The 15058-nt window shown below is 45.7% G+C and overlaps 2 protein-coding genes across 5 annotated transcripts; one reads left to right on the top strand and one right to left on the bottom strand.

The window, feature by feature from the left end:
- The first annotated feature begins 222 nt into the window (after positions 1-222).
- LOC135827388 (uncharacterized) lies at positions 223-5232 on the top strand. Of its 2 annotated transcripts, XM_065339884.1 has the most exons (7): positions 223-761; positions 938-1583; positions 1776-2020; positions 2228-2745; positions 2924-3068; positions 3229-3902; positions 4098-5232. In XM_065339884.1, exons 1-7 carry the CDS (start codon positions 278-280, stop codon positions 4857-4859), a joined length of 3474 nt encoding a protein of 1157 aa, XP_065195956.1. In that variant the 5' UTR covers positions 223-277; the 3' UTR covers positions 4860-5232. The 2 variants fall into 2 exon arrangements, with proteins under 2 accessions (XP_065195956.1, XP_065195957.1); XM_065339885.1 differs by lacking the exon at positions 223-761 and having other exon boundaries at positions 1407-1583; positions 1805-2020.
- A 4262-nt stretch (positions 5233-9494) lies between these two features.
- LOC135827423 (uncharacterized) lies at positions 9495-14415 on the bottom strand. Of its 3 annotated transcripts, XM_065339918.1 has the most exons (7): positions 13967-14415; positions 13144-13790; positions 12707-12951; positions 11982-12499; positions 11659-11803; positions 10825-11498; positions 9495-10629 (listed from the first exon to the last, which is right to left on the bottom strand). In XM_065339918.1, exons 2-7 carry the CDS (start codon positions 13326-13328, stop codon positions 9868-9870), a joined length of 2529 nt encoding a protein of 842 aa, XP_065195990.1. In that variant the 5' UTR covers positions 13329-13790; positions 13967-14415; the 3' UTR covers positions 9495-9867. The 3 variants fall into 3 exon arrangements, with proteins under 3 accessions (XP_065195990.1, XP_065195988.1, XP_065195991.1); XM_065339916.1 differs by having other exon boundaries at positions 13144-14415; XM_065339919.1 differs by having other exon boundaries at positions 12707-12922; positions 13144-14415.
- Positions 14416-15058: the final 643 nt, after the last annotated feature.

Raw genomic sequence — 15058 nt, 5'->3', positions numbered from 1 at the left:
CCCCGGGACTCCCCCAGGGTTTGACCTTTGGCCCTGCCATGCCATAAATGTCATCATGTTCTTTTCCGTGGCGTTTATTGCACCAGGGAGTAGTAAAATACGTACTACTCCCTGATTTGCACATTGTAGATGTGCAGTGAATGACATATTGCGCATGCGCGCATAAGTACGCGGAGCGTGCGACCTTTAGTGGTTTTGCGGAAAAGACGCAGTGCGACACAAGGTGTACTAGTACACGTGCCACTATACTAATGTGTGATAGCCGACCTCATATACGATGTACGGGGAGATTTTTCCTCAGTATGTTGTAGGCAGTGCTGGAGGTGACGTGACGATGGCGGAGCCAAGTGCAAAACGATCCAGGCAGCCCAGACAGCCCACCTCGAGTGCCGTGCGTGGTTTTTTGAAAAAGTTTTCTTTGCCAGGTTCAGGCACTGATCCTCTCGTCTTTTTCAGCAGCCATCATGACGAGCTCCGACAGGTTCTGCTCGAGGAGCTTCAGTCTCACCCTTTCAAGGTGGTTTTAGTTTTGAGGGTGGAGATGACACGAGAGTCGGCCACGGGTAGTACGTCTGCCGTCCCGTTTTTTAGAAGTAGACCGGCTCGGATCCTCAGCGAAGGGGACATTGATGGTGCAGTCAAGACGATGGTGGCGAGGATCACTGGTCTTATTGATAAGTGGATGCAGAACGGATCCAACTGGACCGTTTCTCGAGTGAGACAGCTGGATGTGTCGACAGCAAAGTACACTCCTCTTCGAGGTGAGTTTCTGTTCATCCGGCAATGTTTGTTCGAAGCCTGTCGAATTTCTTGTGGAAAGTTGTAGATGTATGTTTTGTACCAGATGTACAGTTTTTCGTGATTGTCGCGAGGGTGTAGTTGTGATGTGGTGTTACTCTGAGCAAAGCCTTCGGTGTATTTTTGTGGTGTTCTGTAGGTGGTGCAGCTGCTATCCCGCCGAAATTAGAAAAAAAGAAGGCCATCATTAACGTAAAGAACAACGATGACAGGTGTTTGATGTGGGCGTTGTTGTCAGCGCTGCACCCCGTCAAACAGAATGCTGAGCGTGCATCCAAGTACACCCAGTATCTTGAGGAGCTGCGGTTCGACGGTGTAATGTTCCCTGCAACGCTCCGTGATGTATCCAAAGTGGAGATACAGAATGGTCTTGCAATCAATGTGTTTGGGTACGAGGGGAATCTGTACCCACTCTATCTCAGCGAGCGACAGGAGACTCCCATCAACCTCCTTCTTCATGACAACCACTTCACATGGATAAAAAACTTCAGTCGTGCATGCGAGAATAAGAACAGACATGCCACACACTATTGCTTCCGATGCCTCTCCGCACACAAAACAGCAGACTCCCTGCAGCATCACAGCGAGAGATGTCAGGTGATGAAGCCTGTGCCAGTAGTCATGCCCACAGCAAAGGACAGCATCCTCAAATATACAAATTTGAAGCACAGGATGGTGGCTCCATATATCATTTACGCTGATACGGAGGCCATCATTGAGCCGATGGAGGAACAGCATGGCAGCAGCACTGTACGCACAGCCCGTCATGTACCATGCAGCATCAGGTATGTTTTGTTGTTGGTGTTGTTTTTGACTAATGTTTGCTGTACTCATGCCTGCACAGTGCTTCCTGTTATTCCTTCTTGTCTTGTTCTCCCCTAATTGTGTTCGTGTTGTAGTATGTGCATTTTGTGTGATTCCATTTTTTCAAAAAAATCACTCATTCTTACTTTCCTTCTTCTTTTATGCTCTTGTAGATATGCTGCCATCCGATCCAACGGTGAAGTCCGTGGCGAGTTTGACGACTGCAGTGAGAATGCCATTCACAACTTTTTCGACAGTCTCAAAGAGTTGGAAGGCAGTATCCAGGAGGATTTGGCTGATATCAAGCCAATTCACATGACGGCAGAACTGGAGCTTGAGTTTCAGAACGCAGTCAACTGCTGGATATGTGATGAAGTACTTGGAGAAGATCGTGTTCGTGATCATGATCATCTCACTGGTAAGTATTATAATTTTTTGTTTATTTTTGTTGTTTTGCAGTTGTGTGTAGATATGCGCATGATGTGTATAGTGCATTTTCATGTCTTTGTAGCTGTTTGCATCTGTGTTTTATCATGGTGTATTGAATTGTATTGTCTGTGGTATCACCTTCACTGTAGATGTTTACTATGTTTGTGTATTCCCCTCTTTCTGAATATCTGCACAGGCAACTACCGTGGTGCTGCACACTACCAGTGTAATATTCAGCTAAGTATCTACCCAGATCGCCAGATCATTCCGGTTGTGTTTCACAACCTGAAAGGGTACGATGCTCACCACCTCATCGCCCACATTGGTATGACCGAGGTTGAAGAGGTGGAGTACGAGGACTCTAACCAGCGTAAGCGGATTAAGAAGGTTGGTGAGATCAGTGTCATCGCCAACAACATGGAGAAATATATTTCATTCAAGTGGCGTCAGTACCGCTTCATCGACTCCATGGCCTTCTTGAACTCCTCTCTTGACTCGTTGGTGAGCAACACCCCGGAAGATGCGCTCAAGCTTACTCGTACATTGGCCCATCATGACCTTCTCCTGCGTAAGGGTGTCTACCCCTACGAGTACATGGACTCCTTTGCTCGGTTTGATGAGACACAGCTGCCACCTAAATCAGCATTTGAGTCTAGTTTGACTGGAGAAGGTATCAGTGATGCCGACTATGCCCATGCTCAGAACGTATGGCAGGTAAGCAGCTTGTGCCTTCTGTATTGTGCTCTACTTATGACTTTGAATGCTTTTGTGATGTGCTCTACTCATTTTTTTTGTACTCATTGCTCTCTATCTGTGGATGCTTGTGTGCATGTGTGTATGGATGCTTGCGTGTGTGTGTGTGTGCGTTGTTTTTTTGTTTTTCGTTTTGCAGACATTTGAGTGCAGTACAATGGAGGCCTATCATGACCTCTATTTGCAAACAGATGTCTATCTTCTAGCAGATGTCTTTGAGCATTTCCGCAAGACGGCATACAAGACGTATGGGTTGGATCCAGCCCATTACCTTACTCTCCCAGGTATGTTCATCAGTCTTTGTTGTTGTCCAATGTATTCTCTCCTTTAGATGGTGTTCTCTGTTAGTATTCTTGTGCTTTCTTGTCGGTGTATTTATATACTTTTTGCATGGTGTATTGACTTTCGTGTTTGTGTTCTGGTGTGTTGTATGGTGTTATGTAGGATATGCATGGGATGCTCTACTACGGTTCACCCAGATTGAACTGCAGCTGCTCACGGATGTAGACATGCATCTGTTTGTCGAAGCCGGTCTACGTGGGGGCATCTCAATGGCGTCGCAGCGGTACGGCAAGGCCAACAACCCAACGATGGATCAGTACAATTCTGCCGAGCCCACATCATACCTGCTATACCTTGACGCCAACAACCTGTATGGCTGGGCCATGTGTCAGAGTATGCCGACATCCGAGTTTGCCTGGTGTGACAAGAACCTGTCCGAGATACTGGCACACCCTGTAGATTCGAGCTCTGGGTTCATTGTGGAGTGTGATCTTGAGGTACCCTCTTCGCTGCACCACTACTTCAATGATTATCCACTCGCACCGGAAGTGATGAGAACATTCTCAGATAAGCTATCACCATACCAACAAGCACTTGTGGAGGAGCTCAAAGTGTCAGCCGTAGATGGAGTCAAATTGACACCCAGTCTCCTACCCAAGTCCAAATATGTGTTACACTACCGTACACTGCAGCTGTATTCGCGTCTGGGCATGGTGGTGACCGCTGTTCACAAGGTGTTGGGATTTCAGCAGAGTGCCTGGATGGCTCCCTACATCAATCTGAACACTGCACTTCGCACGAGGGCTACAACCGACTTTGAGAAGAGCTTTTACAAGGTAAATGCAACCGTTGTGTGCAGTCTTGTATGTTGTTGTTGGTTGTTGTTGTTGTTGTTGTTGTTTTTGTTGTTGTTTTTGTCGCATGTATGGTGCAAGTGTGACGTGGAGTATGCTAATTGAAAAATATGCTGATGTGAAGGAATGGCATGATATGATTCTCATGTGTCATGTTTGCCTGTTTGTGTGCTGCAGCTGATGAACAACTCAGTCTTTGGCAAGACGATGGAGAACGTTCGTAATCGAATACGCATCGATCTCTTGCGAGAAGAAAGTGAGGAGCAGGTACTGAGGGCAGTGAGCAAGCCTACATATGTGCGGCACGACATTTTCCCGAACGGGCTTGTCGGAATAGAAAAGCAGCACACTGAGATCAAGCTCAACAAGCCGGTCTATGTGGGTATGTCGATACTAGACCTGTCAAAGGTGCACATGTACTCCTTCTACTACGATGTGCTGAAGGAGCAGTACGGTAGCAGAATCCGGCTGTTGTACACCGACACCGACTCTGTTATTGTGCACATAACCACCGGTGATGTTTATGCAGAGATGGATCTGTCTCTGTATGACACCAGCAACTTTCCCACTGACCATCCTCAGTACACTTCTGTCAATAAGAAAGTGGTTGGCAAATTCAAAGATGAGCTTGGTGGGAAATCCATGGTGGAGTTTGTAGGTCTAAGATCGAAGATGTACTCCTACATCGGGCAGGAATCAGCCAAACGGGCCAAGGGTGTGCGGAAGGCAGTCCTGGCAAATACCATCACCCACGAGGACTATGTAGATGCACTGCTCAGTCATCGTGTGTCTTCCAGGCCTATGACGGGTCTCCGATCACATTGCCACGCAGTGTATGAGGAGGTAACCACCAAGGTGGCATTGTCTCCATTCGACTGCAAGCGGTACATACTGGATGATGGCATGGCCACACTTGCATATGGTCACAAGGACATTTAATGGACAGGGCCCCACATTGAACATGTTTCATCATTTTCATACAAAACTCCCCGCCGTTCTTCTGTCATTAATTCCTCCTATCTTGGCGTGTGGGGCCGGTTCCAACAATATACATTTTTGTTAAATATTTCAGGCTTGTGCCTCAATCATATTGCAGGATATAGTGCATCGTGCGGTATAATAATCTTCATCGTATCATCAAATATTACCCTACACACTTTGGTTTGCAGTGTGTGCACAGCATAGTCCATATATCATCAAATTGATCAAGTTCAGTAACTGCGGGCATATATTTCCCTAGCTTGAGAAAATGCTTATATACTTGCGTAAATTTATGCTCACAATGATGACATTAAAATGAGATTAACTCTGCCACACATTATATTACCAGACACTGTTGTTGTTGTTGTCGTCATCGTTGCTGCTGTTGTTGTTGGTTGTTGTTGGCTGTTGTTGGCTGTTGTCGGTTGTTGATGGTTGTTGGTTGTTGTTGTTGGTTGTTGTTGTTGGTTGTTGTTGTTGGTTGTTGCTGTTGGTTGTTGTTGTTGGTTGTTGTTGTTGGTTGTTGTTTGTTGTTGTTATTGTTGGTTGTTGTTGTTGGTTGTTGTTGTTGGTTGTTGTTGTTGGTTGTTGTTTGTTGTTGTTATTGTTGGTTGTTGTTGTTGGTTGTTGTTGTTGGTTGTTGTTGTTGGTTGTTGTTGTTGGTTGTTGTTGTTGGTTGTTGTTGGTTGTTGTTGTTGGTTGTTGTTGGTTGTTGTTGGTTGTTATTGGTTGTTGTTGGTTGTTGTTGGTTGTTGTTGGTTGTTGTTGGTTGTTGTTGTTGGTTGTTGTTTGTTGTTTGTTGTTGTTGGTTGTTGTTGTTGGTTGTTGTTGGTTGTTGTCGGTTGTTGTTGGTTGTTGTTGGTTGTTGTTGGTTGTTGTTGGCTGTTGTTGCTGGTTGTTGTTGTTGGTTGTTGTCGGTTGTTGTTGGTTGTTGTCGGTTGTTGTTAGTTGTTGTTGTTTGTTGTTGGTTGTTGTTGGTTGTTGTTGTTGGTTGTTGTCGGTTGTTGTCGGTTGTTGTTGGTTGTTGTTGTTGGCTGTTGTTGCTGGTTGTTGTTGGTTGCTGTTGTTGGTTGCTGTTGTTGGTTGTTGTCGGTTGTTGTCGGTTGTTGTTGGTTGTTGTTGGTTGTTGTTGGTTGTTGTTGGTTGTTGTTGGTTGTTGTTGTTTGTTGTCCCATGGGACAATGAAACTACAAAGGAAAGTGGCTACTGACGAGGCACCTGTGACCACGCCAATGCCTGAAACTGATGAAGCTGAGGAACGGAGGATACTTGAGTTGGCCCTTAGCCGACTTGAGCGTGATTAACAGCAGTGTTTACACTCCTCAGCAAATCCCATCAAATCGGAGCACATGTTGACGGGACCTTAGAGTTGGCACTGCTCAGTAATGGCAAAATATTTTAAATGGCCGCCAAGACCTTTCTCAATAGGCGGAAGAGTCACCTGTATGCAATACGTTGTATATGTCATGTGTGTGTATTGTATATGCATTGGGCTCGAGTAACTCAACAGCATTCGCTCAGTAACACTCAACACTTCCACCATCAAATGGGAATACACGTGTTGAAGCAAGCTTAGAATGAGCGTTACTTGGTAATAACAGAATGAACCCGATGACCTACATGTACGTAAACAGGTGGCTAAATCACTGGTACACAAACGCATTCGGCATGAGATAAGCATTTACTCACTCATCAACTGTAATATGTTCCATGCGGTCGCCAGGTGTGTGTCTCTGCTAGGTAAATGGACGGGATAAGGTATTATGTTCAGTTCATGTTCGAGTCCGTTGTAGTTTTGACAGAGATCGAGATGTCACGCTGGTTGCTGAATTTGATGACGGCAACTCAAACCAATAGTGGTCAGGAAGTTGGTCCACGAGCTGCTGTTGTCCAACGGAACGATGATAGTGACGAAGATGAAGCAGAAGAAAGTGTTAAATTTGTTCTCAGGAAGAGGAAGAGAGTGACGACATCATCCTTGCTCCTACCTGTCATGTTGAATCCAGGATTTCTGGGTTTTGTAGGATCGTTGCCACGCTGGTGCTGGTGCCGTCAACGGCACCAGCACAGTCAGGTAGGTGGCACAGAGATTTAAAGCCGGAGACGACGTCAGCTACATTGAGCTGGTCTTGGGGAAAGACAATGAACTTAGGGGCAAGTTGCCGGGATGCAGATACACACGCTTGCACGATGTTATGGACTGTAGAAGTACCAATGCGATACTCTTTTGCCAACTGCTGGAATTCCTCGGCATGAGCCATCCATTGGAGGAATATTGCAAGACGTTTTTTCCCAGAGATCACTTGCGCAAGTGCGTCGTCTGACAATCAATGGTATCTTTGACCAAATCGTGCACAGCAAGAAATGTGCATTTGGTCACTCGAAACTTTTCGATGAACCTCTCATCTTCGACACCTTGGAAGTCTTGTCCAAGTCTACTCCATGTCCCCAAGATCTCTTTTTCCCAAACACCATCGTCGTCGCCGTCGGCTCATGCTGATGGCGACGATGATGGTGTTTGGGAAAAAGAGATCTTGGGGACATGGAGTAGACTTGGACAAGACTTCCAAGGTGTCGAAGATGAGAGGTTCATCGAAAAGTTTCGAGTGACCAAATGCACATTTCTTGCTGTGCACGATTTGGTCAAAGATACCATTGATTGTCAGACGACGCACTTGCGCAAGTGATCTCTGGGAAAAAACGTCTTGCAATATTCCTCCAATGGATGGCTCATGCCGAGGAATTCCAGCAGTTGGCAAAAGAGTATCGCATTGGTACTTCTACAGTCCATAACATCGTGCAAGCGTGTGTATCTGCATCCCGGCAACTTGCCCCTAAGTTCATTGTCTTTCCCCAAGACCAGCTCAATGTAGCTGACGTCGTCTCCGGCTTTAAATCTCTGTGCCACCTACCTGACTGTGCTGGTGCCGTTGACGGCACCAGCACCAGCGTGGCAACGATCCTACAAAACCCAGAAATCCTGGATTCAACATGACAGGTAGGAGCAAGGATGATGTCGTCACTCTCTTCCTCTTCCTGAGAACAAATTTAACACTTTCTTCTGCTTCATCTTCGTCACTATCATCGTTCCGTTGGACAACAGCAGCTCGTGGACCAACTTCCTGACCACTATTGGTTTGAGTTGCCGTCATCAAATTCAGCAACCAGCGTGACATCTCGATCTCTGTCAAAACTACAACGGACTCGAACATGAACTGAACATAATACCTTATCCCGTCCATTTACCTAGCAGAGACACACACCTGGCGACCGCATGGAGCATATTACAGTTGATGAGTGAGTAAATGCTTATCTCATGCCGAATGCGTTTGTGTACCAGTGATTTAGCCACCTGTTTACGTACATGTAGGTCATCGGGTTCATTCTGTTATTACCAAGTAACGCTCATTCTAAGCTTGCTTCAACACGTGTATTCCCATTTGATGGTGGAAGTGTTGAGTGTTACTGAGCGAATGCTGTTGAGTTACTCGAGCCCAATGCATATACAATACACACACATGACATATACAACGTATTGCATACAGGTGACTCTTCCGCCTATTGAGAAAGGTCTTGGCGGCCATTTAAAATATTTTGCCATTACTGAGCAGTGCCAACTCTAAGGTCCCGTCAACATGTGCTCCGATTTGATGGGATTTGCTGAGGAGTGTAAACACTGCTGTTAATCACGCTCAAGTCGGCTAAGGGCCAACTCAAGTATCCTCCGTTCCTCAGCTTCATCAGTTTCAGGCATTGGCGTGGTCACAGGTGCCTCGTCAGTAGCCACTTTCCTTTGTAGTTTCATTGTCCCATGGGACAACAAACAACAACAACCAACAACAACCAACAACAACCAACAACAACCAACAACAACCAACAACAACCGACAACAACCGACAACAACCAACAACAGCAACCAACAACAGCAACCAACAACAACCAGCAACAACAGCCAACAACAACAACCAACAACAACCGACAACAACCGACAACAACCAACAACAACAACCAACAACAACCAACAACAAACAACAACAACTAACAACAACCGACAACAACCAACAACAACCGACAACAACCAACAACAACAACCAGCAACAACAGCCAACAACAACCAACAACAACCAACAACAACCAACAACAACCGACAACAACCAACAACAACCAACAACAACAACCAACAACAACAAACAACAAACAACAACCAACAACAACAACCAACAACAACCAACAACAACCAACAACAACCAACAACAACCAATAACAACCAACAACAACCAACAACAACAACCAACAACAACAACCAACAACAACCAACAACAACAACCAACAACAACAACCAACAACAACAACCAACAACAACAACCAACAACAACAACCAACAATAACAACAACAAACAACAACCAACAACAACAACCAACAACAACAACCAACAGCAACAACCAACAACAACAACCAACAACAACAACCAACAACAACAACCAACAACCATCAACAACCGACAACAGCCAACAACAGCCAACAACAACCAACAACAACAGCAGCAACGATGACGACAACAACAACAACAGTGTCTGGTAATATAATGTGTGGCAGAGTTAATCTCATTTTAATGTCATCATTGTGAGCATAAATTTACGCAAGTATATAAGCATTTTCTCAAGCTAGGGAAATATATGCCCGCAGTTACTGAACTTGATCAATTTGATGATATATGGACTATGCTGTGCACACACTGCAAACCAAAGTGTGTAGGGTAATATTTGATGATACGATGAAGATTATTATACCGCACGATGCACTATATCCTGCAATATGATTGAGGCACAAGCCTGAAATATTTAACAAAAATGTATATTGTTGGAACCGGCCCCACACGCCAAGATAGGAGGAATTAATGACAGAAGAACGGCGGGGAGTTTTGTATGAAAATGATGAAACATGTTCAATGTGGGGCCCTGTCCATTAAATGTCCTTGTGACCATATGCAAGTGTGGCCATGCCATCATCCAGTATGTACCGCTTGCAGTCGAATGGAGACAATGCCACCTTGGTGGTTACCTCCTCATACACTGCGTGGCAATGTGATCGGAGACCCGTCATAGGCCTGGAAGACACACGATGACTGAGCAGTGCATCTACATAGTCCTCGTGGGTGATGGTATTTGCCAGGACTGCCTTCCGCACACCCTTGGCCCGTTTGGCTGATTCCTGCCCGATGTAGGAGTACATCTTCGATCTTAGACCTACAAACTCCACCATGGATTTCCCACCAAGCTCATCTTTGAATTTGCCAACCACTTTCTTATTGACAGAAGTGTACTGAGGATGGTCAGTGGGAAAGTTGCTGGTGTCATACAGAGACAGATCCATCTCTGCATAAACATCACCGGTGGTTATGTGCACAATAACAGAGTCGGTGTCGGTGTACAACAGCTGGATTCTGCTACCGTACTGCTCCTTCAGCACATCGTAGTAGAAGGAGTACATGTGCACCTTTGACAGGTCTAGTATCGACATACCCACATAGACCGGCTTGTTGAGCTTGATCTCAGTGTGCTGCTTTTCTATTCCGACAAGCCCGTTCGGGAAAATGTCGTGCCGCACATATGTAGGCTTGCTCACTGCCCTCAGTACCTGCTCCTCACTTTCTTCTCGCAAGAGATCGATGCGTATTCGATTACGAACGTTCTCCATCGTCTTGCCAAAGACTGAGTTGTTCATCAGCTGCAGCACACAAACAGGCAAACATGACACATGAGAATCATATCATGCCATTCCTTCACATCAGCATATTTTTCAATTAGCATACTCCACGTCACACTTGCACCATACATGCGACAAAAACAACAACAAAAACAACAACAACAACAACAACAACCAACAACAACATACAAGACTGCACACAACGGTTGCATTTACCTTGTAAAAGCTCTTCTCAAAGTCGGTTGTAGCCCTCGTGCGAAGTGCAGTGTTCAGATTGATGTAGGGAGCCATCCAGGCACTCTGCTGAAATCCCAACACCTTGTGAACAGCGGTCACCACCATGCCCAGACGCGAATACAGCTGCAGTGTACGGTAGTGTAACACATATTTGGACTTGGGTAGGAGACTGGGTGTCAATTTGACTCCATCTACGGCTGACACTTTGAGCTCCTCCACAAGTGCTTGTTGGTATGGTGATAGCTTATCTGAGAATGTTCTCATCACTTCCGGTGCGAGTGGATAATCATTGAAGTAGTGGTGCAGCGAAGAGGGTACCTCAAGATCACACTCCACAATGAACCCAGAGCTCGAATCTACAGGGTGTGCCAGTATCTCGGACAGGTTCTTGTCACACCAGGCAAACTCGGATGTCGGCATACTCTGGCACATGGCCCAGCCATACAGGTTGTTGGCGTCAAGGTATAGCAGGTATGATGTGGGCTCGGCAGAATTGTACTGATCCATCGTTGGGTTGTTGGCCTTGCCGTACCGCTGCGACGCCATTGAGATGCCCCCACGTAGACCGGCTTCGACAAACAGATGCATGTCTACATCCGTGAGCAGCTGCAGTTCAATCTGGGTGAACCGTAGTAGAGCATCCCATGCATATCCTACATAACACCATACAACACACCAGAACACAAACACGAAAGTCAATACACCATGCAAAAAGTATATAAATACACCGACAAGAAAGCACAAGAATACTAACAGAGAACACCATCTAAAGGAGAGAATACATTGGACAACAACAAAGACTGATGAACATACCTGGGAGAGTAAGGTAATGGGCTGGATCCAACCCATACGTCTTGTATGCCGTCTTGCGGAAATGCTCAAAGACATCTGCTAGAAGATAGACATCTGTTTGCAAATAGAGGTCATGATAGGCCTCCATTGTACTGCACTCAAATGTCTGCAAAACGAAAAACAAAAAAACAACGCACACACACACACACGCAAGCATCCATACACACATGCACACAAGCATCCACAGATAGAGAGCAATGAGTACAAAAAAAATGAGTAGAGCACATCACAAAAGCATTCAAAGTCATAAGTAGAGCACAATACAGAAGGCACAAGCTGCTTACCTGCCATACGTTCTGAGCATGGGCATAGTCGGCATCACTGATACCTTCTCCAGTCAAACTAGACTCAAATGCTGATTTAGGTGGCAGCTGTGTCTCATCAAACCGAGCAAAGGAGTCCATGTACTCGTAGGGGTAGACACCCTTACGCAGGAGAAGGTCATGATGGGCCAATGTACGAGTAAGCTTGAGCGCATCTTCCGGGGTGTTGCTCACCAACGAGTCAAGAGAGGAGTTCAAGAAGGCCATGGAGTCGATGAAGCGGTACTGACGCCACTTGAATGAAATATATTTCTCCATGTTGTTGGCGATGACACTGATCTCACCAACCTTCTTAATCCGCTTACGCTGGTTAGAGTCCTCGTACTCCACCTCTTCAACCTCGGTCATACCAATGTGGGCGATGAGGTGGTGAGCATCGTACCCTTTCAGGTTGTGAAACACAACCGGAATGATCTGGCGATCTGGGTAGATACTTAGCTGAATATTACACTGGTAGTGTGCAGCACCACGGTAGTTGCCTGTGCAGATATTCAGAAAGAGGGGAATACACAAACATAGTAAACATCTACAGTGAAGGTGATACCACAGACAATACAATTCAATACACCATGATAAAACACAGATGCAAACAGCTACAAAGACATGAAAATGCACTATACACATCATGCGCATATCTACACACAACTGCAAAACAACAAAAATAAACAAAAAATTATAATACTTACCAGTGAGATGATCATGATCACGAACACGATCTTCTCCAAGTACTTCATCACATATCCAGCAGTTGACTGCGTTCTGAAACTCAAGCTCCAGTTCTGCCGTCATGTGAATTGGCTTGATATCAGCCAAATCCTCCTGGATACTGCCTTCCAACTCTTTGAGACTGTCGAAAAAGTTGTGAATGGCATTCTCACTGCAGTCGTCAAACTCGCCACGGACTTCACCGTTGGATCGGATGGCAGCATATCTACAAGAGCATAAAAGAAGAAGGAAAGTAAGAATGAGTGATTTTTTTGAAAAAATGGAATCACACAAAATGCACATACTACAACACGAACACAATTAGGGGAGAACAAGACAAGAAGGAATAACAGGAAGCACTGTGCAGGCATGAGTACAGCAAACATTAGTCAAAAACAACACCAACAACAAAACATACCTGATGCTGCATGGTACATGACGGGCTGTGCGTACAGTGCTGCTGCCATGCTGTTCCTCCATCGGCTCAATGATGGCCTCCGTATCAGCGTAAATGATATATGGAGCCACCATCCTGTGCTTCAAATTTGTATATTTGAGGATGCTGTCCTTTGCTGTGGGCATGACTACTGGCACAGGCTTCATCACCTGACATCTCTCGCTGTGATGCTGCAGGGAGTCTGCTGTTTTGTGTGCGGAGAGGCATCGGAAGCAATAGTGTGTGGCATGTCTGTTCTTATTCTCGCATGCACGACTGAAGTTTTTTTATCCATGTGAAGTGGTTGTCATGAAGAAGGAGGTTGATGGGAGTCTCCTGTCGCTCGCTGAGATAGAGTGGGTACAGATTCCCCTCGTACCCAAACACATTGATTGCAAGACCATTCTGTATCTCCACTTTGGATACATCACGGAGCGTTGCAGGGAACATTACACCGTCGAACCGCAGCTCCTCAAGATACTGGGTGTACTTGGATGCACGCTCAGCATTCTGTTTGACGGGGTGCAGCGCTGACAACAACGCCCACATCAAACACCTGTCATCGTTGTTCTTTACGTTAATGATGGCCTTCTTTTTTTCTAATTTCGGCGGGATAGCAGCTGCACCACCTACAGAACACCACAAAAATACACCGAAGGCTTTGCTCAGAGTAACACCACATCACAACTACACCCTCGCGACAATCACGAAAAACTGTACATCTGGTACAAAACATACATCTACAACTTTCCACAAGAAATTCGACAGGCTTCGAACAAACATTGCCGGATGAACAGAAACTCACCTCGAAGAGGAGTGTACTTTGCTGTCGACACATCCAGCTGTCTCACTCGAGAAACGGTCCAGTTGGATCCGTTCTGCATCCACTTATCAATAAGACCAGTGATCCTCGCCACCATCGTCTTGACTGCACCATCAATGTCCCCTTCGCTGAGGATCCGAGCCGGTCTACTTCTAAAAAACGGGACGGCAGACGTACTACCCGTGGCCGACTCTCGTGTCATCTCCACCCTCAAAACTAAAACCACCTTGAAAGGGTGAGACTGAAGCTCCTCGAGCAGAACCTGTCGGAGCTCGTCATGATGGCTGCTGAAAAAGACGAGAGGATCAGTGCCTGAACCTGGCAAAGAAAACTTTTTCAAAAAACCACGCACGGCACTCGAGGTGGGCTGTCTGGGCTGCCTGGATCGTTTTGCACTTGGCTCCGCCATCGTCACGTCACCTCCAGCACTGCCTACAACATACTGAGGAAAAATCTCCCCGTACATCGTATATGAGGTCGGCTATGTAGAGGATATAACCCGAGTCAGAGGGTTATACCGGCTGAATATAAATCCCGACTGCGATAGCAGGAGGGATTTATATGAGGGTACGGTATAACCCGACTACGAGGGTCATATCCTACTTATGCCAGGTACCCCTACGCATTTCCAGAACAACGAACCTATTTGGAGATCTCCTACATCATGCAGTACATGAACATCTTCTGATGGTTATCAGTTGTCAATTGAAAGAATGGTCGAGCAAGGTCAGAAGGAGATTCCTCCGTGGATGTTTGGCATAAGATTTCCTTTCAGTTCCAGTGCATATTGTAGCATCTTCATGATCTTGTCTTGAGTCGTGAGCGGTGCGGAAGTCTACTGAATTGCTGCGGTGCTGGAGTTTGTCGTTGAATCAAACTACCGTCACTAGTTAGATTACAGCTTGGACTCTTTGGGAGTAAGTGTTACTATAATTATGGTACAGTGCTGATTTTCACATGCGGCATCTCATAATCAGTTTTGCTTGCAAGTAGATGCATTTGCATACACTGTTTTGTATCACATTTCAATCCAATCTATTGTAGCCTTTTCCAATCGGGTTGAAGTACATGTAC

Source organism: Sycon ciliatum, chromosome 11 (assembly GCF_964019385.1).
Source record: "Sycon ciliatum chromosome 11, ocSycCili1.1, whole genome shotgun sequence".
NCBI lineage: Eukaryota > Metazoa > Porifera > Calcarea > Leucosolenida > Sycettidae > Sycon > Sycon ciliatum.
Note: the sequence above shows the minus strand (reverse complement) of the source record. Positions and strands in the feature narration are given on the sequence as shown.